The sequence below is a fragment of the Mus caroli genome, chromosome 12 (genome assembly GCF_900094665.2).
Source record: "Mus caroli chromosome 12, CAROLI_EIJ_v1.1, whole genome shotgun sequence".
Lineage (NCBI taxonomy): Eukaryota > Metazoa > Chordata > Mammalia > Rodentia > Muridae > Mus > Mus caroli.
In genome coordinates this window covers 93,492,701-93,517,250 of record NC_034581.1, presented here as the reverse complement: position 1 = coordinate 93,517,250, position 24,550 = coordinate 93,492,701, and the positions used below count along the sequence as shown (strand labels likewise).

The 24,550-nt window shown below is 40.4% G+C and overlaps 1 protein-coding gene across 3 annotated transcripts in view; it reads left to right on the top strand.

Annotated features, from left to right (window-relative positions):
• The first annotated feature begins 7,219 nt into the window (after window positions 1-7,219).
• The window catches only part of Eml5 (EMAP like 5), a 116,532-nt gene continuing 99,201 nt past the window's right edge, over window positions 7,220-24,550 (top strand). For all 3 annotated transcript variants that reach the window (XM_021178777.2, XM_029484856.1, XM_029484855.1), the window contains exons 1-2: window positions 7,220-7,884; window positions 21,815-21,974. In XM_021178777.2, the coding sequence (XP_021034436.1) occupies window positions 7,688-7,884; window positions 21,815-21,974 (357 nt within the window). In that variant the 5' untranslated portion in view covers window positions 7,220-7,687. The remainder of the gene's footprint in view (window positions 7,885-21,814; window positions 21,975-24,550) is intronic.

The window sequence follows — 24,550 nt, the reverse complement described above, 5'->3', positions numbered from 1 at the left end:
AGTGGTTAAGAACACTGACTGCTCTTCCAGAGATCCTGAGTTCAATTCCCAGCAACCACATGGTGGCTCACAACCATCTGTAATGAGATCTGATGCCCTCTTCTGGTGTGTCTGAAGACAGAGACAGTGTACTCACATACATAAAATAAACAAATAAATCTTTAAAAAAAAAAAAAAAAGAGTTCAAGGCCAACCTTATCTACACAGTGAGCTAGAGGCCAGCTAGAGCTACCTGAGGCTCAGTCTCAGAAATAAGAAATAACACAGATTCAATCCATAATCTTATGTAATTTCTTATTTATGGTGTATTGCTTGTTGTGTTTTTCTTTGTTGTTAAAGAACCGTGTGTGTGTGTGTGTGTGTGTGTGTGTGTGTGTTTTATTTTTCTGAAAATACATTGTTTAAAACATAGTGTGTATGCTGGATTCTAGGTTACTCCCCCACAGCACCAGACCTCATGACTCACACATGAGCACTCAATTTCTGTTTAGTGATGATTACGGTGAAGTTCTTAGCCTTTTTTCTTCCTGCAAACGGCTTTTCAAGGCTAGAACTTTTAGTGATGTTCTTGAAGGAATTAGAAATGTAAAGCGACTTGAAATAACTCAGCAATAATGACAGAAAACCACTTCAACAATATGGGAAAGCGTTGAGTCTATTCCAGTATTCACAGTTACTGCATCTTCTAACCCTACAGCATAGCTGTTTGAGTGTAACTGTTTATGGGGCCTGAAAATGTACTGTTAATTCACTGAGCAAAGAGTTCTCATGTGTTATTAGATTGATGGCAAGGTGCACTGCTTAGTATGTGTACTAACACTCCTGTCTGGAAGACAGGAGAGCAGAGATCAAGCTGCCAGAACAATCAGTTCCTCCCGAGGAATGTGATGAAGGAAATGGGTTGATTCCTTCCATGCCTTTCTGCTAGCTTCCGATGGGTGTAGGAATCCCTTGGCATTCTTTAGCTCATCTCTGCCTTCATCTTTACATTCTCCATCTGTGAGTTTTTACATTCAAATTTCCCTTTGTGTAGGGATGCCAGTCGAGTTGGACTCATCCTACTCTGGGGTAAATCTTTATATATCTACAATAAAATCTTTTCCAAATAAGGTCAAATTCCAGAGAACTAAGGGTTAGCATTTCAACTTGTGATTACTGGGTACTGGGAAACACTGTTCTACCCCCTAACAGGATGGCATACAATCCACATCAGGGCTAGGCTTCAAATCCAATAAGGATTTACCAGGTTGGTTGTAGATAGTTGAGATTATAAACCATCATGTGACTGTACCAGGAGTGTGTCTGAGCCTCAGGAAAAGCCTGGTTAATTTTAGGGATGATCATTAATGTAGGATGACTGGACATCAGGGTTAGCTCAGAACAGAGAGGGAGTAGCAAGGGCTGAGTTTGCTAAAAACAGGTTGAAAGTTTGGGGTAGCACAACATTGTGATTGGATATCTGAGGGGTTGGTTCAATCAGTAAAATGTTTGTCTTGCAGGCATGAGCACCTAAGTTCAGAGTTCGATTCCTAGGATCCAAGTTGAAACCAAACCAAACCAAAAACAATAGCAACGACAGAAGTTGAGTGCAATGGTTGGATGCTGGTAATCCCAGTACTGTGGAGGCAGAGACAGGCAGATCCCTGGGACTTTCTGAGCAGCCGCCCAGACCTACTCAGGGGTGAACTTCAAAGAGTGAGCCTGTCTCAGAAAAAGGTAGAGGAATGCTAAGGAGTGATTCCCAACGTTGCCTTCTGACATCGGCAGCTGCATGTGCATTTATCTGTGCATCACACGAGTATGACACCCACCACATACGTACACACTCACACAACCTGTAGCTATCATGATGCATTGGAGATGGAGAGATCGTTCAGTGGCTCTTCCAGAGGACCAGGATTCAATTTCCAGTACTCATGTGCCAATTAAAAACCACAGGGTTGGAGCTGGTGAGATGGCTCAGTGGGTAAGAGCACCCGATTGCTCTTCTGAAGGTCCGGAGTTCAAATCCCAGCAACCACATGGTGCCTCACAACCATCTGTAAGGAGACCTGACTCCCTCTTCTGGAGTGTCTGAAGACAGCTACAATGTACTTACATATAATAAATAAATAAATAAATAAATCTTAAAAAAAAAAAACCACAGGGTTCCATGGGATCCGATACCCATCTCTGGCTAACACACACAGTGCGTGCATGCAGAACACAGACATACATGCAGGCAAAACAACTAAACACACACAAAACACAACTAAATAAGATAGCTAAAAGTTTTTAAAAAAAATATGCTTCTGGCCTTTGTAGTCATCTTTCAGTCACTCACCAAAAGTATCCTTTTAACACGATAAAAACGATAAACACGATAAAACACGAGGCAAGTGCAGAGGCGCCCACAATGTGTTCTCCTGGCCTTTTTGGAAACAGAAGCTGTTCCTTTGTCCACATACATGCGGTTCTACAAAAAGGGTGATATGGTAGACGTCAAAGGAGTTAGCACTGTTCAAAAAGGAAGACGGCAGGTGCCTACAACATCATTGTGTATGTCGTGGGCAGCAACGTAAACAAACCAGTCCAGGGCAAGAGAATTAATGTGCAGATTGAGCCCATTAAGCACCATGACAGGCCCCTGAAATCAGCGAAGGAAAACCATCAGAAGTAAGGAAGCCAAAGAGAAAGGCACCCGGGATCAGCTGAAGCGCCAGCCTGCTCCACCCACGGAGGTAAAGTATGTGGAGAGACCACGAACGAGTGGAGCTCGAGTTGCTGGAGTCTGGTCCCTCTGAATTCAGCTCTCAATGTGCAAAAAGACCTAGACTGCTAACATTTTTTTTTAAATAAAATAAGATGTTGCGTGGCGATTCCCTATGAACTAACAAGTTTAATTTGACTTGAACTCCAAGTTTATTTTCTTATTAGAGTCCCTGGTTTCCTGTGGTCCCTTTCTGACAAGTTAATGATCTTTTCATGTGACATTGCTTCCCACACAACAGCTCAGAGGAGAAGTTGCCTTTCTTGCATTAAAAGAAAATAAAAGAGATCTACCCAACAGTTCTTGAGTGAGTAGTGAATTTGTCATCTCTCTGCCTTCATCCACCCTCATCTTCTTGGAGGTACCAATTCATCCTCATCCCTCATACAGAATCTTTCTGCCCACATCCGGCTCCTTTAGCATTTCCTTTTCTGGGCCAAGCACTCATTCAGGTCTTTCCCCAAACAAACAGAATTCTCTTCGCAGGAAAACTTCTGAAAAATAACGTTCTCTTGTTACGTGTATTTTTAAAGGCTCTCATAAAACGTACCCAGAATAGGTTTTTAAATTACCCATATCACACATCTTAACACATTGGTATCTTTTGCTCCAGTTGTCATTATATTATATAACTGGGTTCATTATATAAATGTATATATATGTGTATATATATATATATATATATACACACATATTTCTGCTTAAAAATTTTAATGCATTCTATTATAGAACATTGTCACTACTGCCAGAATGTATCAGATTTTTTTCCAGTGATTTTTACAATATTTTTGCCATATTGACTGGATGAGTTTTCTTAAAATTCTTCTTCTGGTTAGGCATTTTGGTTTCTACATTGTTATTTTCCTAATATGTGTTATAGTGAATACTTTTATTCTTTTTTTTTGTAATGCTGAGCTTAGTAAGTGCAAAACAAGTACTGTAATAAATATTTATTTTTATTTTTATTTGCTTGTCAAGACAGGGATTCTCTGTGTAACAGTCCTGGCTGTCCTGGACTCTCTTTGCAAACCAGGCTAGCCTCAAAGTCACAGAGATCTGCCTGCTAACAGTGTTACCACCGTACCAGGATTCTCCAGTCTTTGTTATTATATTGGGATGAATTCTCCGTGGAGAATTGATGAGCTAAAGAAGGCCATCATAAACTTCCAGACACAGAATTTCCTTTCTACAGGTAATTCAAGCCCTAACGAATTCAGACTCTAAAGAAGAGGGAATTGGAAGTTGAACTGAACTGTGGCAGTGGGCGGCTGGGAGAGTGAGTGTTGATGTAGAGACAGGAGTGGGAGTCAGGGAGGACTTGGTAGCCATGTTTGGGAGGCGGGAAGCATTGAGGATCAAAAGGAAACTCATCTTGCCAATCTGCATAACTAAGGTAATAGTGATTGTTTTTTTTTAAAAATTTACTATTAAAAAAAAAGGTGATGTTTAAGGTGTGTTGGTGTGCAGGAAAAGATAATTTGGTATGGGACTTACTTTATTTCGATTATATGCCAATTTATAAAAGCTTTGGGTGGAGTCTAATAGGCTTGTGGAATCATTGTTCTCAGGCAGGGGACATCTGTTGTTTTTGCTAGTCTGACATCTGGCTCTCCTTCACAGGAGGAGTTTTGGGTGCCAGTCTGGTTTAGAAGGAGCCTTGTCCCAGAGCTGCATTTATTTACACCTGTTTTTAATTAAATTGCAGGCGTCTTTGGTTTGGTAGATGAAGACGGGGGATGATAGAGCATCCAAGCCAGCCCCGAGGATCGCTAGAGGCATCCATCCCCTCTTAAACTGGAAGGCTGGGTCTTTCCCATTCTCTCTTCCTGTGGCTTTGACCCACCTGGCACCACTATTCTGTGGCTTCTAAGGGGGATCCACAACTCAAGTGAGCTAATTAGAGACCATGAAGATGATGTCTACTAGTTTCCAGGGGGCAGCCAAAAAAAAAAAAAAAAAAGCTATTTCCACAGGGATTCCAAGCTAAGGGGGATTGGTCTATAGATGGAGCTGTTGGCAATTATTTTGCTTGTCTGGCAACTGAACCAACACCAGGTAAATCTGGGTTAAGTCTAATGGCCGGGTTCTGATTCTAATTATTGGCATCTTAGCTTTCAAGTCCATTGATGTACTTTTTGGCCTTTTGAGACATTATAATTCTCTTTAATCTAAGGCAGTGGGAATGAATTTCAATTACATATAACCAAATAAATTCTTACTAATACAATAATATAGTACAGGTATCAGAAAATGATTGTTTTCAGATAAAAACAACAGGTGTCCTATTTTAAGTACATAATATTTTGTTTTACATTTAATGATTGAGATAAAAATAAGGAACATCTGTGTTAGGTTCTGTACACAAAAAAGAGTGGCCAAAGGCATGGTTGTAGAAATTAAAACATTATTATAATTTATAACTGCCTGAAGTCAATAGCTATAATAACACAAATTTCAGCAATGTATGTTTCACTTGCTTTACTTCATATGTGTATATCTGTTTATGTATGTACACATGCATGCATACATGCCTTTGCATGCATGGGTAGAGAGGCCAGAGGTTAGTGTTGTCTTCCTCTATGCATCTTACTAAAAATTTAAAATCACATTTATTTATTTATTTATTTATTTATTTATTTATTTATTTATTTATTGTGACTACCAGGGGCACATGTGTAAGTGGGAATCAGAGGACAACGTGCGTGGGTTGCTTCTTTGTAATATACATGGTTCTCAGGGGTCAAACTACAGTTGTCAGACATGGGGACAAGCTCTTTTTACCTACTGAACCATTTTGCTAGCCCAGTCTTCTGCTGAACCTGGGCCTCCGTCGTTTTAGCTGGGCTTTATGGTCAGTGAACCCCCATGATACACCTATCTCTGCTCCTTAGCAGTCAGCTTTCTATGTGGGACCTGGAGATAGATGCGAAGCTCGGTTCTTATACTTGGGCAGCAAGCACTCACGTGATTCCAAGCCATCAGCCCATGGCTGACCTTACGTTTCTGTTATAGGCTGGAGGATACACATCTCGGTGCTGACACATGAACAGGAAACCACAGAAAATAACTCCATTTGCTTGAATTTTAGAATACACCCCACATATCTGAACTATATAGCTTCAGACTGGACTAGGAGGCATCAGATTACCAAAGGATTACTGTTCTTTTACGTAAATGGTTCACCAGATGTTTACTTGTTGATCCATATCTGGGGTCTGGTTGCATGACTTTCAGAAAGCGATAACACCTTGTCCAGGGTAAAGGCTTGACTGACTTCTCTGCCATGATCCTGCTAGCAGACCGCATAGAGAACTGGTGAGATTCGCTTTCCCCTCTTTAGTATTCATGAATGGTTCACTTTCCAGCCACCGCTGTGCCTCCGTCATCTCTTTTGGTCTTAAGTTGTCATCTGAGGATGGCTTAATTAAGAATGTTTTTGCTTCAAACTCTACCCTTGGGTCATTAAAAATTGCAATGGAAAATATGATAATGGGAAAATAAATTATTTAAATCTATTATTAATCTGAAGTTCTTAAATATGTACCATGGGATCTGTAAAACATTGTGTTGAAAAAAAACTGTACAGAGAGAAATTCTTATTCTTCTACACCCTGCCTCATAAAAATTATATGTAGCTAGTCATTAATATTTCACGATGTACGGCAACAAATATTTAATTTTTTCTAAGCATACATAGATGTTACATAGTCAACATCTCTTCCAGGAGTAGTCTACCTGATCACAATTATTTAGACCATCTGATTTCACAATTACTTCAAAACATGCCCTTCTTCATTTTAATCAAGAGATAATTGCTGCTATCCAAAACAGCAGCTGAAAGATCTGCCAGCGGGGGGGGGGGGGGGGGAGGAGTTGTGTGTCGGAGTTTTTGGTGGGGACAGTGATGCACATTTGTAATCTCAGCATTCAGGAGACAAAAACAGGAGGATTATGAGTTTGAGGACTGTTGAGCGACAGTAGTAACAAATCCAGGACTATTTATTAGGACAGTGTATTTAATGTGTCAAAAGTACATTTGCGAGGTTAGGTTTTCTTCTTGCCAAATTTCTGGACCAGAGAGCACCATGATAAGCAAACACACACGTATATGTAAGGTATGGAGGAGGCGATTAAAGAATGAAGTGAACATTCTGGTGTTATTCATAGGCATCCGAAATAGCTGAGGTCTAAGGGCAAGCGGGATTCCCCAGAGATTCCTGAGCAAGCAAACCCAGCAACAGGAATCCAAATCTGGGTGGGGTAATCCAGGTCTCGCGAGGGTGGGAACCCGTGCTTAGATCTTGGTAGGGAGGACTGCGGGGGGGTGGTGGTGGGGGCGGTGTTTAACCACAGCCTGGTGGTGAGCTGAGAGCTCTCTGATTCCGCTCTACTCCGGGAGGGGAGGGGCCCCTTGGGAGGAGGGGCTAGCGCACGGGGAGGGGCGGGGCCGCGCGGCTCCGCCCTCCCGCCACTCAGCTGGGCTCGGGAGCGCGCGGCGCGGCTCCGCCGGGGCTGTGGAGGCGAGGTAGCGGCTAGACCCGAGCGCCGCAGGTGACCCGGGCGGGGAGTCCGGTGCGCGGGGCGGGCGGAGAAGAAGCGGGCTGGAGGCGCGTCCCCGTCCCCCCTCTTCGCTTGGTTGTCTTCCAGCCTAAGGCACTGGGCTGAGGGGACACGGCGAGCTCCCAGACGCGCGAGGCTCCCGGACAGCCTGCGGCGCTCGCGGCCCTCAGCATGTTCGGTGAGGCGAGGCTTTTCCTCCCGCCCGTGGGCTGAAGCGGCGGCGGCGGCGGCGGCGGCGGCGGCGGCGGCCACGCAAGCGAGATGCACCTGCCGGGCTCGGCTTAGAGGAGCGTCCGGGCCGCCAGCGGGAGAGCTTTCGTCACCCAGCCCCGGCGGCGACCGCGGGCCCGAGCCGCAGCGACGGGTGGGCGCACCGACATGGCGGCTCGGAGCGCCCCGAGCTGCCACCTGCGGCTCGAGTGGGTGTACGGCTATCGGGGCCACCAGTGCCGCAACAACCTCTACTACACGGCGGCCAAGGAGATCGTGTACTTCGTGGCGGGGGTCGGCGTGGTGTATAGCCCGCGGGAGCATCGGCAGAAGTTCTACCGCGGCCACAGCGACGACATCATCAGGTACGGGCTCGGGTGGCAGAGGGGTGGGGTGGGAGGGGGACCGCTGTCACCCCTGCCGAGCGCCCTCGGAGTTTGCAGATGCCTGTCCTTCTGGAAGTCGCGACCGTTCACGCAAAGGAGCATCGGACCCAGGACAGCGATGTGCATCTATCTGGTTCGGAGCCCACCCACTTACCACTCCGCTTTCCGCAGCGCCCTAGTCTAGGGGAGCGAGCCTACGGATGCTCCGCAGGCCTTCGCTGGAATGGATTTGTGACCTTTTCCGTTCCATCAACATCAGGAGTTTAGACTCCGTGATTGGTTTCTTGTTAAAAAGGAAATCTTATTTCGCTAGGGAAAGGAAATACTTAACAGAAGACTAACCCAAGCTCTGCAGTACTCAACCCTTGGCCGTAGTTATTAGTTCAGATTTCACTATCGGCAATTATCAGCAGATAGCAGAGAAACTCAGGTGTTACTCTGAAGGCAGTTCACTTGGAGGTTAAAATTCGCACGCTGGAAGGCACTTGGAGGGTATGTCTTTTATGAGAAATAACCCCACACCGATTTCCGATTCTGTTTATCTTCATCAAAGTAACCTTAAGTTTACTTTCTTATTAGTAATTTCAATCTCAGGGTGACAGTATCTTGCTCTCTATTGATCTGAATCTTAACGTTGGCCGAGATGTTTGGTAAGCTGTACATATAAAGGGTAATTTTCCACATTTCAGTCGAACTCTAATGTAGTTGGGAGCGTTTGAATTGATTATTGCCTCAAGCACATTTCTGTCTTCCAACAAAGCGAATGTATTACAGAAAATTTTCCAAGTGTGTTTTGTTGTTGCTTCTGTGTTCTTGACCCGGATTCTGTGAACAGGCGTATTTGTTTCTTCGTGGATGTTTCGAATTAGGCACATCAAAAATCAGTATAGTGGTTTGATGCAGCGTAAGCAAGACGCTCTGGTGCTGAAACTCTACGAGATTGTTATTTTTGCTCTCTGTACATATATAAGGGGGAAGGGGACCCCAGGCATTCGGAAGGTCAGCGGGATGGAACAAAGTAAAAGTTAACAGAATATAAGATTGCAGAGAAGGGAAGGCTTGGTGGGGGCTTATTATCATTCTCTTGTTCATTAGACACTGCAGTGAAGGTTTTCCAGATTCCAGTTTTTTGGAAAGGAATCTGACGAGCAGTTTTATTTTTCTCAATTTAGGAATTTTCTATTGTGGTGGTAGTCAAGGCATGAGACCTAGTGAAAGTCCAAAATTACTAATTTGAACAAAAGTTAATAGTACTTTCCCACCTTATTCACCCCAAGAAGAGAGTTATCTCATTTTCTTTTCTTTTCCCTCTGTCCTGCCATGTCTGTCCTGTATGGATTGGGCCTCTATCTTTACAAAACTACATGAATAGCTTTTGAGTAGCAGCCTCCCACCAGATATTACCAGGTTAAATTAAGTAAGTGGTGAGGGTGTGAAGGATATGGAGGGTGTGATTGTGAGTGCAAGACCCTGTTTGTATGGAAGTTTTCCAAAACTTGATGGGGTTTATTTGAGGGGAAGATGAAGCTATGCCTTCATTCTCCTACATTCTCCTAGCAGTAGTTAGAGGCTGTGTTATATAGCACACTGTTTGACTTTTTTTTTTTTGTCATATTGCAGATTGAACTCATAGGCCTCACAAATGGTTAAGCGCTGGCTCACTGAGCTACGCTGCCTGTGGTTTATATATATATATATTTTTTTTTTTGAGTAAACTGTAAGGAAGGTTGTACTTTTGCCTTGTGCAAAAGTTGTGCAACCATACATGCATCTCAAAACACTTCAAATTGCAAACATACTCTACATGTCTGTGATTTGATGCAAACGATATATTATTATATAATTTATGGCAATTTAAAAAGATCTGAAAAGTTGTCGTGGGCAGTAAAATTGAAACCATGCAGTGTATTAAAGATCGTGGCACAAATTTAATGCAATACTAAGAATATAGTTGAGAAATGAAAGTACTTTGGAAATTGTGTTTCAGATAATAATGACAAATTTTTCTTGTGAAATAGAATAGTCAAATATTAAAACCTGTTTTTTTTAATTCAGTGTTTAATCTGTAAGCATAGAAACCACTCCAGTAATTTCTCATTATTTCACAGCAGAAGATACAGCATTCATGCGTGTAACAGATGGTTAGAAAACCATGCTATGATTTAATTAGCCTTAATGAAAATATTTTCATGAGTTTTATTTCTATATCTACTTAAGATTTCCTTGTGATTCGTTGGTGAAATCTAACTTTCGGCTGAGACTGTTCTGAAGTGAACTGGCAGTTATCATTTGGTTTTAAAACTGTAAGTGCTATGTTGGTTTTAAAGGTTGAATAGTCTGTTGTTTGTTTGATGCTTCTGTACTCTTACTGTCACCGAGGATGGTTCAAGGTGGTTCTGTATGATATGGCATTTTACTGCAGCCTTATATTTGTCTGCCTTCTTTTGCCCATGTCTGTGTGTACTTCACTTCTCTAGGCATTATTCTTTTACTGCTAGTTATTCCAATAACTTGTTTATACTTAGATGTGAACTTCAATGTCAAAATAATACAGGATGTTTTCCTTTTGTGCTCTCCCCTGTGTGTGTGTGTGTGTGTGTGTGTGTGTGTCTGTCTGTTTCAAGTTCCGTTGTTTCAATTTCTCTAGTAGGTGTTTGCAACAGTTTTTAGACTGTTATACTATGTTGCAAGTTCTATATTTAGGTAAGAGGCTTATCAATGATCTGGTTTGTATTTTGAAACTTTTGCTAGCTGGTTTCTCCAAAGGATCTGGTAGTGTTTAAATTATGTTTTTCTTGTTATTTATTGCTTACCAACATTTAGTTTGCAAAGTAGTGGATATTATCAAAAGTTCTCAAATCATGTATACTGGGAAAGGTCATGGGTGGGATATAATTAATTTGGTATGTTTTCATATTAGCCTCTAGTTGACTCAGTTGTCACATTTTATAGATCTAGAACTTGAAATGTTTTAAAATTAATTCCATTTATTCCTTCAAAAGTCTTATTTCTCCCTTTTTTCCTTAAAGACTCAGCTTCAGTATTCTGGGAAACAGTCCTCTCCTGTGTCGTACTCTGTGTTATAACAGAATATCTGAAGGCTGTTTTACTGCTTTCACCAACCCCTCCAACATTTATTTACCTTTGGTTCTGTTTTGCTGTAGCCATTTTTCTCAGGGTCACTAATGACTTACACATTGCCAAATCCAGTGACGAGGTGTCAGCTCACATCTTTTTAATTTTTTTTTTGTCACCACTTGACACATTTGTTCATGCCCACCTTTTTATTTATTTCTTTTTCTTTTTTTAATATATTTTATTACGTATTTTCCTCAATTACATTTCCAATGCTATCCCAAAAGTCCCCCATACCCTCCCCCCTCTCCCCCATTTCCCTACCCACCCATTCCCATTTTTTTTTTTTTTTTTTTTTGGCCCTGGCGTTCCCCTGTACTGGGGCATATAAAGTTTGTGTGTCCAATGCATGCCCACCTTTTAAAATAATTCTCCAAAAATTTGAAACTTGATACATAAAACTAAAAAGTGTACAAATTTTGATATGTGTATATATTGATTAATGTTTAAGTCTATGTAAAAATGTTTCTGGCCTTAAACCTTTATCATTTCTTTTTGGTGAAAACATAGGAAAAAAAAAACTTTAGTTTTAAGAAATACAGAGTTCATTTTCATTAACTGTAGCCACCCTACTGTGCAGTAACATGTCAGATTTCTTAGTCCTAACCATAACTTACAGCTCATCCTTTTTCCATCCTTCTCCTGTAACAACCAGACTACTCGCAAAATGGTATGAAAAAAAGAGTCAACGCCATATAAGTACGATCTGTAGTTGTTTTATTCCACTTAGCAGTTGATCTCAAGTTCCATCCATTGTTATCAAAATGATAGAATTTTGTATTCTGTCTTAGGGTTTTATTTCAGTGAAGAGACACCATGATCTCGCTACCTTTTATAAAGGAAGACATTTAATTGGGGCTGGCTTATAGTTCAAAGGTTTAGTCCATTATGGTTATGGCAAAAAGCATGGCCGCACGTAGGCAGACATGGGGCTGGAGAGGAAGCTGAGAGTTCTACATCTGGGTCTGCAGGCAATGTGAAAAGGACTGTCAGCCACTAGGCCTAATTTGAGCTTCTGAGACTTCAAAGCCCACTCCCTAGTGACCCACTTCCTCCAACAAGGCCACACCTCTTGGTAGTACCAACCCTTATGAACCTGCAGGGGCCATTTTTGTTCAAACTATCACATCCTCTTTATGGCTAGTAGTATTTTATTTGGGGGGTGTGTGTGTAGCTAAGGAGAAAGAAGCAGGCCTATACCATTTTAGGTAGGTGCTCTGATAGGGCAGAAAGGAGGCCTCACTGTTATGATGGTACTCTAGAGACTGAGAGGTCGGGAACTACACTGTGTAGGAGTCTGAGTAAAGGATGGACTATGCAGAGGGACTCTTCCCTGTGGAAGCTCTGAAGTAGAAGTCCTAATGGATTCGAGGAAGAGTAAGAGAATTGTTGTGGCTGGAGTATTCTGAACATGGGTGCAGTGAGGTAAAGATATGATGAGCTGATTATGTAGGACCTTGCTGGAAGTTTTCACCTGCTCTCTAAGACTGGAAGTTGTTTTAGCAGTTGTGATTGTTTGAATAAGCACAGCCCCCCATAGGCTCATTGATTTGAATGCTTAGTCATCACTGAGCAGAGCGGTACGGCTTGTGAAGGAATAGGAGGTGTGGTCTTGTAGGAGTAGGCATGACCTTGTTGAAGGAAGTGTGTCACTGGAGGTGAGCTTTGAGGTTTCAAAACTCAAGCCAGGCCCAGTGTCTGTTTCTTCCTGTTGCCTTTGGGTGTAGTTGTAGAACTCTTAGCTACTTCTCCAGCATCATGTCTTCCTGTGTGCTGCCATGCTTCTTGCCCTGCTGAGAATGGACTAAACTATCTGAAACTGTAAACAAACTCCAATTACCATGGCTATGTCTCTTCACAGCAATAGAACACTGACTAAGACAACTATTTAATGAAGTTATTAGCTTAGCGAATAACAAGCTCACAGTGATGTCTATATTCAGAATATCCTGGAGAAGAGAGGCAGTAAGGAAGCAGGGACAGCACTTGGGGGACTGTTGTGTTTCATTCCAGGAGTGTTGCTGGCTTGGACCAGTCATGATATACTGGGAGGAGCAACAGGGAAAGCAGTGAGAAAGGCAAAATTCTGGGTTTATTTTAAAGATGGGAGCAGCATGGTTGACTAATGAATCATATGCAAATTATAAGAGAAAAGGAAGACAATAATGATTATAGAAATTTTGGTGAGAACACTTGGAGAATTAGAGTTAGCAGCTATTTTGGGAAAGATTGTGAGAAACATTTGGTGTTTGAGGAGGAATGGAGAAATCGGAAGCCCTGTGTTAGAAGAGTTCAGTGGAGAAACCTCATAGACAAGTAAGTAGGGTTATAAATTAGACAGCTCGACATGTGTGTCTGTAACTCAAGGAAGCAGTCTGGTATGGCTAGTATAAACGGGTGTTACCAGCAAGTAAGCAGTAAAGCCATGAATCTCAATGAAGTCATCAAGGGAGCAGATATAGACAGAGAATGGATATGAAAATGGGTTTCTGTTGTGTTGCACTATTCAAATGCAGGGGAGATGAAGAATGAAGTAACAAAAATGTGGCCAGAGGAGCAGAAGGGAAAGTGAGGTTATGAGCACATCAGATTTGACCAAGCCTGCTTCCCACTAGTCAAGATGTTAGCTGTCTTGTAGTTACTCCATTACAACTATAAGACCTACCCTGGAGACCACTATGGTCAAATGATAAGGGGAAGGAGGTCCAGGAGGAAGTCAAGATGGGCTATTATTAATACAAAAACTAGCACCCTTCAAGATTTATTTAAGCTGGGCCTGGTGGTGCACACCTTTAATCCCAGCACTTGGGAGGCAGAGGCAGGTGGATTTCTGAGTTCAAGGCCAGCCTGGTCTACAGAGTGAGTTCCAGGACAGCCAGGGCTACACAGAGAAACCCTGTCTCGAAAAACAAAACAAAACAAACAAACAAAATATTTATTTAAAACAACGAACCAAACAATGTCATATGGCCAGTAGCCCTAGATTCTTACTACTCACAGTATGGTCTTCAGATTAGCAATAAGAACATTACCCAAAAACTTAGGAGAAATACAGATTTTTTTTTTTTTTTTTTTTTTTTTTGCTTTGGGCCTGAGGCAAGGGAGAATATCATGGTGCAGTGTAAGTGGCAGAGGAAACTGCTTACTTTAGGACAGGCAAGAAGCAGGTAGAGTGGAGAGGAAGAAGACCAGCAGAAGGAAGGGGATAATGAGCAAGAAGGAGAACAGGCAAGGAGAGAGGAGAGAGGGAAAAGTTGCCTGGAAATTGTGTACCATCCTCACTTCCAACTACAGAAGGCACTCGTTCCCTCTCCTTCCCATTATATTGAATCTATTTCTTTGTGTCCTTGGCAATTCTTTATCAGGATCAACAATACTAGATACTGCACCTAGTGTGGAAGGTTTTGTTTCATACTCATTTCACTGCATGGTTGGGGATGATAACAGCACAGGTAGTTTTTATTAAGTATGCTTCTCATAGTGTTTACCTTAACTATTAACCAGGTCTAACCACTTCAGTGGTTATCATCTATAGGCAGTATGGTTCATCAAGGACTAGGGTATAATTCCAATCTAGAGTGGAAAGAATAAGGCTAGTGTAAGTCTTATAACATAGGTGATGACTAACACCAGAGTTCACATTTGGTTGAGTGAGACTTTGCTGATTATTAGCTAATGGACAATGTATTTAATGCATAAAACATGAGACCTCATAGTAGAAATCTTATCTGGCACTTGGATTGAGAAGCAAAGCCTTTACAAGCCTTTACAGGTAGTTTTGATAGCTATATTTTTAAAAGACTGTATAGAAGTTTGGAATCAACATAATAGGGATTATGAAAGATATTCTAGATTTTCTCTTAGAGTTTTATTGCTATTTTAAATTAGTAATACTTATTATAGAAAGCTGAAGGCCACAGAGAAATATCTACCCACAATCTTACAATCTAAAATATAACCTTATTGCAGATTGTTGTATTATTATTATATTCCGATATTATTCACTTGTGAGCTTTTTTTTGGTATATGCAGTCTTGAGCAGTTGATGTACTACTATATGTAACATATAGAGTATGTTTTTGCTTAATATTATAACAGAAGCTTTTCATAATGTGAAAAAAAATCCCTATACTTTTAGGTAGTGTTTTAAGTTTTTGCTGCTACAAAGGATTTGATGACAGCATTTCCATTAGGGCTTTTCTTTGTTGAAGATTAATTTATTCAAAATTTCTTTTTAACTTTAGTGGGAATTCAGTTAACAAATAGTTGATTTAATAACTACAAGGACTAATCATTGCTTCATGCCTTTAATCTCAGCTCTTGGGAGGCAGAGGCAGGTGGATTTCTGAATTTGTGGCCAGCCTGGTCTACAGAGTGAGTTCCAGGACAGCAAGGGCTATGCAGAGAAACCCTGTCTCAAGAAAAACAAAACAAACAAACAAACAAAAAAGGTGTGGGTGCGTGCACGCACGTGCGAAAAATCTCTCTGCCCTATTGGTTGGCATATGGATTTTAATGGAAAGAGATTATACATACACAAAAGTGATTTTAGATAGTTGATCATTACTGTAAATGTATTAAGATAATATATAGAACATATTGAAATGACTGTGAGTAGTTAGAGCTTGTCAATGCAAGATATGTTTGTCCTAAAGGATGAGTGAGGCAAAGATTTTTGGAGATCATTCTAGATAAAAACGTAAAAAGCACAATTATCTTGACCTTTTTATGGGACAGAAAGGGATATGTGGCTGAAGTGGACAAGAGGGTAAATTATTGAGACTTGAGAACATCCTGAGGGACCCCATCCAAGTAGGATTTTATTCTAGATGAATGGGAAGCTGTTGGAGAGTTTTAGCCAAGTGGATTGTAAGGTCAGATTTATGTTGTTCTAAAAGACTACCCTGGGGCCAATGAGATGGCTTGTCAGGAGCCTGATGACCTGAGTTTGGTCCCTAGAGGCCAAGCAAAAGTAGAAGTAGAGAACAGACTCCACAAAGTTGTCCTCTGTCTCATCTCCACATACAGTCTATTGCATGCCCTACTCCCTGTTGGAAAACTCTACTAATTAAGGTTGAAGTCCACCATGACTGGATAGCCTCAGGGCTCAACACAATATGGGAGACTTCTTTCATTAGCAGGACTTCTTTTCTGACCTTGTCTGGGGAATTCTAAGCCCCTACCTATTCTTCTACCTGAGGATTGTCACGTAGCCTCAATTAGATTACAGGATCGATTTCCTTTCTCCTAATAAGAACCTGTTCAGCCAGCACCCGAGATGCTTCGCCGTGCTAATGAGGCATTTCAGGTACCTGAAGCCCCAAGCCAATGACCTTTGCCCATTCTGGATGTTCTGACTCTCAGTTCTCCAAAACTTATAAGCCTTGAATCACTCTAAGTAAAGTTGATCTGCCTCTTGATAGCTGGTCCTAGTGTGGTTATTTACCACATGTACTCACAGGGCGTCTGAACCCCTACCCCCTGGGGAAAGACCAGCTCCCAGTAAAAAATAAATGAAAAAAAAAAGTTTTCTTTAAAAAAATCATCCAGGCTATATTGAGGAAACTCTAAAAGAGAGTGTTAGCATTTTGTCTAAGCTCCGCCCCACAGTTACCTGGCAATAGCCAGGTCTGCCTGACTCACTATAAAAGGGACTGATTGCCCCTCCTTTCTCTCTTGCTCTTGCCTTCCTGCTCCTACTCTGTCCTCTCATCCCTGCCCCCTCCCTCTGCCTTTACTACCCTCTTAACTCCCCTCCCTATACCCTGAATAAACTCTACTATACCATCGTGTGTGGCTGGTCCCTCAGGGGGAAGGGATGCCACAGCATGGGCACATATAGGTTAACATAACTATGGCTACTGGATCTTTTGACAGAGATGTCAGAACTACATATCAGAGGAAAGACAACATCTTCAGCAAGTGGTACTGGGAAACGTGGACCTCAACATTCAGAAAAATGAAACTAGGTCCTTACCACTAATCTTCATATAGTACAACTTCAAATGGATAAATTGCCAGCTATGCATATGATAGGAGTTAGTATCTAGAATGTACAACTAACTAAGCAACAACATCAACAAAACTAGTCACCAAGAAAACAACCCAGTTTTTAAAATGGGGTGTGGAATGGAACAGAACTTAAAAAACAAAACAATAATGCCGGGTGTGGTGGCGCATGCCTTTAATCCCAGCACTTGGGAGGCAGAGGCAGAGGCAGGCGGATTTCTGAGTTCGAGGCCAGCCTGGTCTACAGAGTGAGTTCCAGGACAGCCAGGGCTACACAGAGAAACCCTGTCTCAAAACACCCAAAAACCAAAACCAACCAACCAACCAAACAAACAAACAAACAAAACAAACAAACAAACAAACAAAAAACCCCCTTGCAAATGGCTAGTAAACACTTAAAAGTATTCAACATCCTTAGCCACCAGTGCAGTGTACATAAAGTTTCTAGTATTATGCATGTCTTCCCTCTTGTTGATCAGACCTTATGTTTAAGAAGCTGTTAGTTACTGTCAACAAATGTATTTCTCTATTGCCATGCTGATCATTATGGTACATAGCTGGGTAGGACTGTTGGTTGCTTCCCTGTCTTGGAAACTTGCATGATGGCTTCTGGTACCATGAAAACTAGTCTTCAGAAAGGAGACTTTCAGATCAGATCTAGCTCAGGACCTCTGGGTTTTTTCCAAAGTACAATAGTGCCTTTAGCAATAGGGACTAACCTTCCACTTGTAGGAGGCAACAAAAGGCAACAATATGCTGTAATGTTTTGGGAGTCTCTTGGGCAGCTCTGAGCAAGAAATCAAAAGGGGGCTTCTTTTTCAGAGAAGCTGTACCTATGAAGTTTTATCAACATGGCTGTCTAAACAAAACCAGAACAAGGATGACATCAATGGGTGTGCTAAATGGAAGGGGGGAAACCCTATAGGGACAAATCCTAGACAAAGAGCTGTAGAGACTGGGGAATGCTGAGAGAGGGAGAAATAGTTTTCTTCACGGAAGAGCCTTCCAATTGACTAGCCCTGAGATCACATACATATAGGTAAAATTACACAGACTGAGAAGTTGTATTTATGTATTGAGAAATATATATTTAATAACAAAGAAAAAGGCCATGAATTTGAGAGAGAACAATGGTAGAAAGGTATCTTTTATTCTCCTGAAGCAATTGTCATCTCCAAGACTTACTGCCTTAATTTATTAACCTAAGCCTAGTCCTGGAAAATTCTAGCCTCCTTACAGTCTAATCTAGGTCTAGAATGTGTTCAGCCTCTGAGGCATACTGTTGAGTAAGCTCATCCTTCTAGTTCTTTCTGAAACCTGGCTGGCTGGTCAACTCAGCTGTTCTGGATCAAAACTCCTCTTCACTCTGGTTCAGTCTGGCTTCTTTTTTGGCCTTTGACCTTTTGCTCTGCTTGGCTTCAAACTAACTCTGGCAATCTGTTCTAATCATCTCGTTCCTTCACATTCTCTGGCCCATTATATTCTTCTCTCTTCTTGTGAAAGTTGGGCATATTCTATTCTGTCAAATCTTTCTCTGACTCATCACTTTGTCTGCCACTCAATTAGGCATCACTTACAAACATGGTTGCTTCCTTCTACAAACTAACTTCACCTTCATTGTTTAGGATTAAAGGTGTGTGCTACAACTAGAAACAGTTTTTTTCCCCAGTAAATAACACAATCTTGGGGTTCACAGTGTGATCAAATATTCTGTCACACAAGGAGGTGCATAGGAGGAGTTGATTGAAGGGAAGGAAAGGGAGGAAAATGATTTATTTACATTATAATTAAAAAAATAGAATGAGTTTTTAAAAATTACTTTAAGATTTCATCTTATTCCAGAATGACAAAGATTAAATAAACAGAAGAAAAAGAAAAACAATTGGTAACAAATGCTGGTATAGATGTGGCAAAAGGGGAGCTCTTTTACATTGTTACATAGTGCTAGACCCTGTTTACTACAGCACTGACCTTCCAGACAAGATGTGTTCACTGGTGCAATAGTGGTGAAACTATGTGTGTTAGTTAGTGTTTTATTACTGTGAAGAGTCACCATGACCACAGTAACTCTCTCTCTCTCTCTCTCTTTTTTTTCCCCAGAGCTGAGGACCCAAGGCCTTGTGCTTGCTAGGCGAGCGCTCTACCATTGAGCTAAATTCCCAACCCCACCACAGCAACTCTTATAAAGGAAAGCATTTAGTTGGGGCTTGCTTACAGTTTCAAAGATTTAGTCCATTGTCATTATGCTGGAGAGTGTGATGGCACATAGACATCGTCCTAGAGAAACAGCTGAGAGTTCTACATCTGGATCCACATGCTGCAGGAAGGGCAAGAGCCTCCGAGCCTGGCTTGGGCTTCTGAAACCTCAAACTCCTCTCCAATGACACACTTCCTTTAATAAAGGCCACACCTACTCCAACAAGTCTATACCTCCTAGTTCTTCCACTAACTCTGACATTTCCTGGTGACCAAACATTTAAATCTATGAGTCCATGGGGACTGTTCTTATTCAAATCATATCCTATGTATGGAGGTAACTAACCACTCTCTTGATTGGCTTTAAGGCCTGCTTTATAGTAGGGAGTTCATACTGTAGACATGGCCAAAATCCATGACAGGAGAAGTCCTAGGCTTTTTTGGAGAACCTATTGATGGTGATGGAGAGGAGTGCTGTTAAATGTTGTCTCTAGTCATGGCATGGCTCTTCACTGTATAGCATTTTCTTCAGAATTGAAAATTCCTTCTCCAAGGGAAGGGAAGGCTCATGAGACTTGGGAAGGGACCAAATGATCATATGTCTGGGAGAACAGAAACTTAGAAGATTCTTGAAGGCCCTTTGTCAGAGCATAAAAAGGAGTAAAAGATCCACAGAGGGGTCTAACTAAGCTGAAGGGAGATTCTCAGCTGCTGCCAGTAGTGTAGAAAGCTCCAAGGTTTTAGCCTTTGTGAGTTGTCACTGGTGGGCTTTTCAGTGGTACAGCTGCTTTTGAGGCATCCTTGTTCCGTATGACTTATCACTACTGTTAGTGACCCCAATAAAACTTTGGTTCACCAGGTTGGACATTGGCATGATCTTTACTTTGGTCTGTTGTGGGTTTCCTTTTGGGGGGTGAATACATATTTGTGTGTTATGTTTCCCCAAGAAAAGCCAGTCCCATGAGAGTTGCTTATTCCAGACATTTCATGTAAATGACTCCTCAGAGTATGTGGCCCTATGTATATGTTTTCTTCCGTGTTGTGTTACATTTCAGAGTTCATCTCTGTTGCAACATGCACTTTCTTTTTTCTCCTTTCAGTTTATGAACATTTGAGCTGTCACTTTTTACTGTTATGAATAATTTTGGCATGAACGTTTGTGTAGAGATCTTGTGTGGACATATGTTTTTACTCCTTTTTGGAATGTATCTAGAAATAGAATTGTTGCATCCTATAGTAACTCTAAACTGTTTTTAAACTGACTGTATTATTTTACAGCCTCACAAATAATATGTGCACGATCCAATTTTCTATATTATTTTTATTTAATTATGCCTGGTCCTTTGATATGGATTACCACTTGAGAGCATTACTATCTTGAGAATATTTCATTCTTTCAGGCCTAGAATTGATGTATTCTAACCTCTGTTTAGACTGTTTAAATGACTTGTAGTTAGAGTGCATTATTGTATTTGCTCTTTTTGATGCTACTATAATTTGGATTTTTTTTTTTTAGGTATTCTCTGCTAGTGTACAGAAATGCAGTCTTCCTTTTTTATTTAAAGGCAAATCTGATATTTTAAGCTCTCTTGTAGACACTTTTATCAAGTAGAATTTCATCTTTGTTTCCTGCCTTTTGTGGATGTATGTGTTACTAAATGTTAGATTTTGGTCTTACTTTTAGAGCCCCATTGACCACTTTCTGCAAATTTCATATGACATTGCTGTATTTTAGTGAGTTTTGTAATTAATTACTGTTGCAGTATAACTGCTACCAAATACTACCTTAGACATTAAGATTTAGTTAATTGTTTCATTTTCATCTATGTGCATATATTGTATATGTGTGTTTGTGTATGCATGTTTGAGGGTACTTGTGTGAGATATGTGTCTATGGGTATGAATGCACGTGGAAGCCCAAGATTGGTATTGGGACTTATCCTTGACCACCCTAGTGCCTTATTCAGGGAGGCAAGGTCTCTTGGTCATATGCAGAACTCTTTGATATGCCTATTCTTGTTAACCAGCTTGCTTTGAGGGTCCTCTGCCCTCCAAGGTTTGAATTACAGGTGGTCTGCGGTGTCTACCTGGTATCTAATGGGTTCCAGGAGTATGATCTCCAGGCTTCGTGTTCTAATGGAACGTGCTTAACCATAGAGCCATCTTGCTAGCCTTTAGATTTAGTCCAGTATTAGTTAATAAAAGGAATGGTATGATAGAAAAGAAGGCTTGCAATGTAAATACCAAGTGGAAAAATAGCATGTGATAAGTTGCTAAAAATTTGTTGCTGTAGTTCTGTTGATCTTTTGTGAGATCTCTTTTTCTTGAGAAGTTTATGCACACTATATCACATGGAGTTTATGAAGTCTATAATTAGTTTGTCATTAACCTTTTAGTATATTATTATTAATTCTTAGCAATAATTTTATAGAAATTCCTTCTAAATACAAATTATTTAAGATAAGTCTAATGTTGATATTTGTAAGTACAAATATCTATAGCAGGTGCTATAAAAGTTTATAATCATTTTCAAGTCTTACTACTTACTTATTTATTCTTTATTTTTTAGTCTTGCACTGCATCCTGAGCGAGTGTTGGTAGCAACAGGACAAGTTGGGAAAGAGCCTTACATCTGCATTTGGGATTCTTACACTGTCCAGACCGTGTCGGTTCTGAAGGATGTCCATACACATGGTATAGCTTGTTTAGCATTTGACTTGGATGGACAGGTATTTGATAACTTTCCTCCTTTGTGTCAATTTTGATTTTAAAATGCTTGCTATAAGAAGTCATTATAAGAGTCTGGAGAGATGACTCTAGAGTGGAGAGCTCTGATCTCTTCTAGAGGACCTAGGTTCAATTCTCAGTACCCAGATTGCAGCTCACTACTTTCTTTAACTCCAGTTCCAGGGGATCTGACACCCTCACACAGAAATACATGTCAGTTCACATGTAATAAAAATTTTTAAAAAATGTTTAAAAAATGAAATCATTATAAATTTATAATATAAAATTGAAAAACAACTGATAAAAAGTACTTGTTTATTCAGATATGTTGAAGTATAAGTGAGATGGGAGGACAACATAGCTAACAAAAATAAAACAACAAAGTTGTTGATTTCATTGTTACCCAGAACTTTCTCAGTCAAATTATTCCAAAAGCCAAAGAAATTCTCATTCACTGACTATTACCTGATTGTTACAGAAAGTTTTGTCTGTAACTACTTTTCCAGGTAAGTTATTTAGGTAGGGAATATGGAGGACGCCTTGAAAAATTGAGTTTCACTAAGGAGAGCTGTATATATTTTAACTTTCAGTTACTTTAAAGTTTTTCTTTTATAATTATATTTTTATTGAAAATGAGACAATACAAAATTAAAGATCAAAACAGTGATCTTTGTTATACTACTGGCTAATCACTTTCCACATTATTCTCTAACAAGACAAGACTTTTTTTATAGTTCTATATAGAAGCTGTTATGACTTAGACATATTTTAAAAGTGGTGTGGTTAATTTGTAATTGTTAAATATTTTGTGTTTAAGTTAGATTTTAAAATCATTTTAACTTTCAGAAGAATTTATTTACCTGCTTTTTATAATTGTTGTAAATGTAGATTCTATCAAAACAGACTGTAGCCTGGGTTGTATCATAAAGAAAATGATTCTCAGTAGGCATCTTACATTACTCAGAGGTTTGGGTAGCATACATTCCTGTGACTTTTTGGTAAGGGATCTATGGAGACTTCATTGGGGCTTTTAGATTGTGCTTTTAGATTGAATGGCGATTAGCAGTTGTGAAAACTGAACTTATATTCCATGTTTGCTATTATCTTTCAAGTGCTTTATGTCCTATTAGAATTTCGTTTACTTTCTTAAAAGGAAGACTAATCTTTCCAACATCAGGAGAGCATAAACCATGATGAAGTAAATCTACACAATTAGCTGAAAATTTCCTTACACATAAGGTTTTGTGAAATGTAAGATTTGTATACTATAATAGTTAATGAGCATCCTTTAGATATACATAATTTCTTCTGAATTTTTACATAAAATGTATTGAATTGCTGAGATGTGTCTTCTGAGGAGAAACCACTTCCATAGCTCTTACTGTTTGAAAGCACTCAGCCTTGCTTACTTTGAGCAATTTCCATGAGAAATCATTATTTTGTCATCATGGTTTCATGAGGACATATTATTAAACAGCTAAACTTAGAAATCCATAGAGATACAGGGCTCACACTATGTACGAGGTATGCATTTCCCTAAGTCTGCATTTTCTCATTCAATCCTTGTGACAACCCTGTGAAATAGATTCTATTATTATCTCTATTTTGCAGAAAAACTGAGCCTGAGAAAGGTCGAATAACTTGTCTCAGGTTAACAGCTAGTGAGGGGAACCAGAGTAGGAACCAGGTCTCATACTGCAAAGCTCGTGGTTTGAACAGCAATGCTTTACTGCCTCCCAAACATGTAACCTAGGAGGTAACTGTTTATTTAGCAAAAGGAATTCATCCTTTAACAAGTGCAGTTAATGTGAAGAACTCGTGGTAATTTAAGATAAGGAAAGCATTTTAATGTTATAATTTGAAAAATATATTTGAATTAACATACCTGTTTGTAAACTCCTTATAAGATATTGAATAGAAAATGTTTAATGTTTTCATTTTCTGCCAGATTTGAAAGCATATGTAAACATTTAGGATTTATCCAATTGGTGAGCTTCCTTCAAGGTAGCAAGGCTTAAATGGTCTTTTTCTAAAGGCTTTCTCAGAATTGAGCTGAATATGCATATTAATACTAGTGGCCTGTCTTCTTGAAGATAATTAAGGCCTGAAAAGTCTATTTATAGAAATCCATAGCAAGCAGGAACTGAAGATCCCATAGCAATGCAAGGAGGAAGGCATAAACTTGAATTTTCACCTATTCTGACTGGCTAGGGAGACCCCAGAGCCACCTGTCTGTGCCCCGTGGGGCTGAGGCTACAGATCTGTGCTGTAATGCTCAGCTCTTTACTGCGGTGCTGGGAATCTGACCTTACTTCCTCATGCTTACGCTGTAAGCACTTCACCCGCTGGGCCATCTCCCCAGCCCACAGTTATTTCTAACAGACACAGAGTTAGAGTTAAAACTCTGCTCCTAGCCAGGCAGTGGTGTGGTGGCCCACACTTTTAATCCCAGCACTTGGGAGGCAGAGGCAGGTGGATTTTTGAGTTCAAGGCCAGCCTGGTCTACAGAGTGAGTTCCAGGACAGCCAGGGCTACACAGAGAAACCCTGTCCCGGAAAAACAAAACAACAACAAAAAA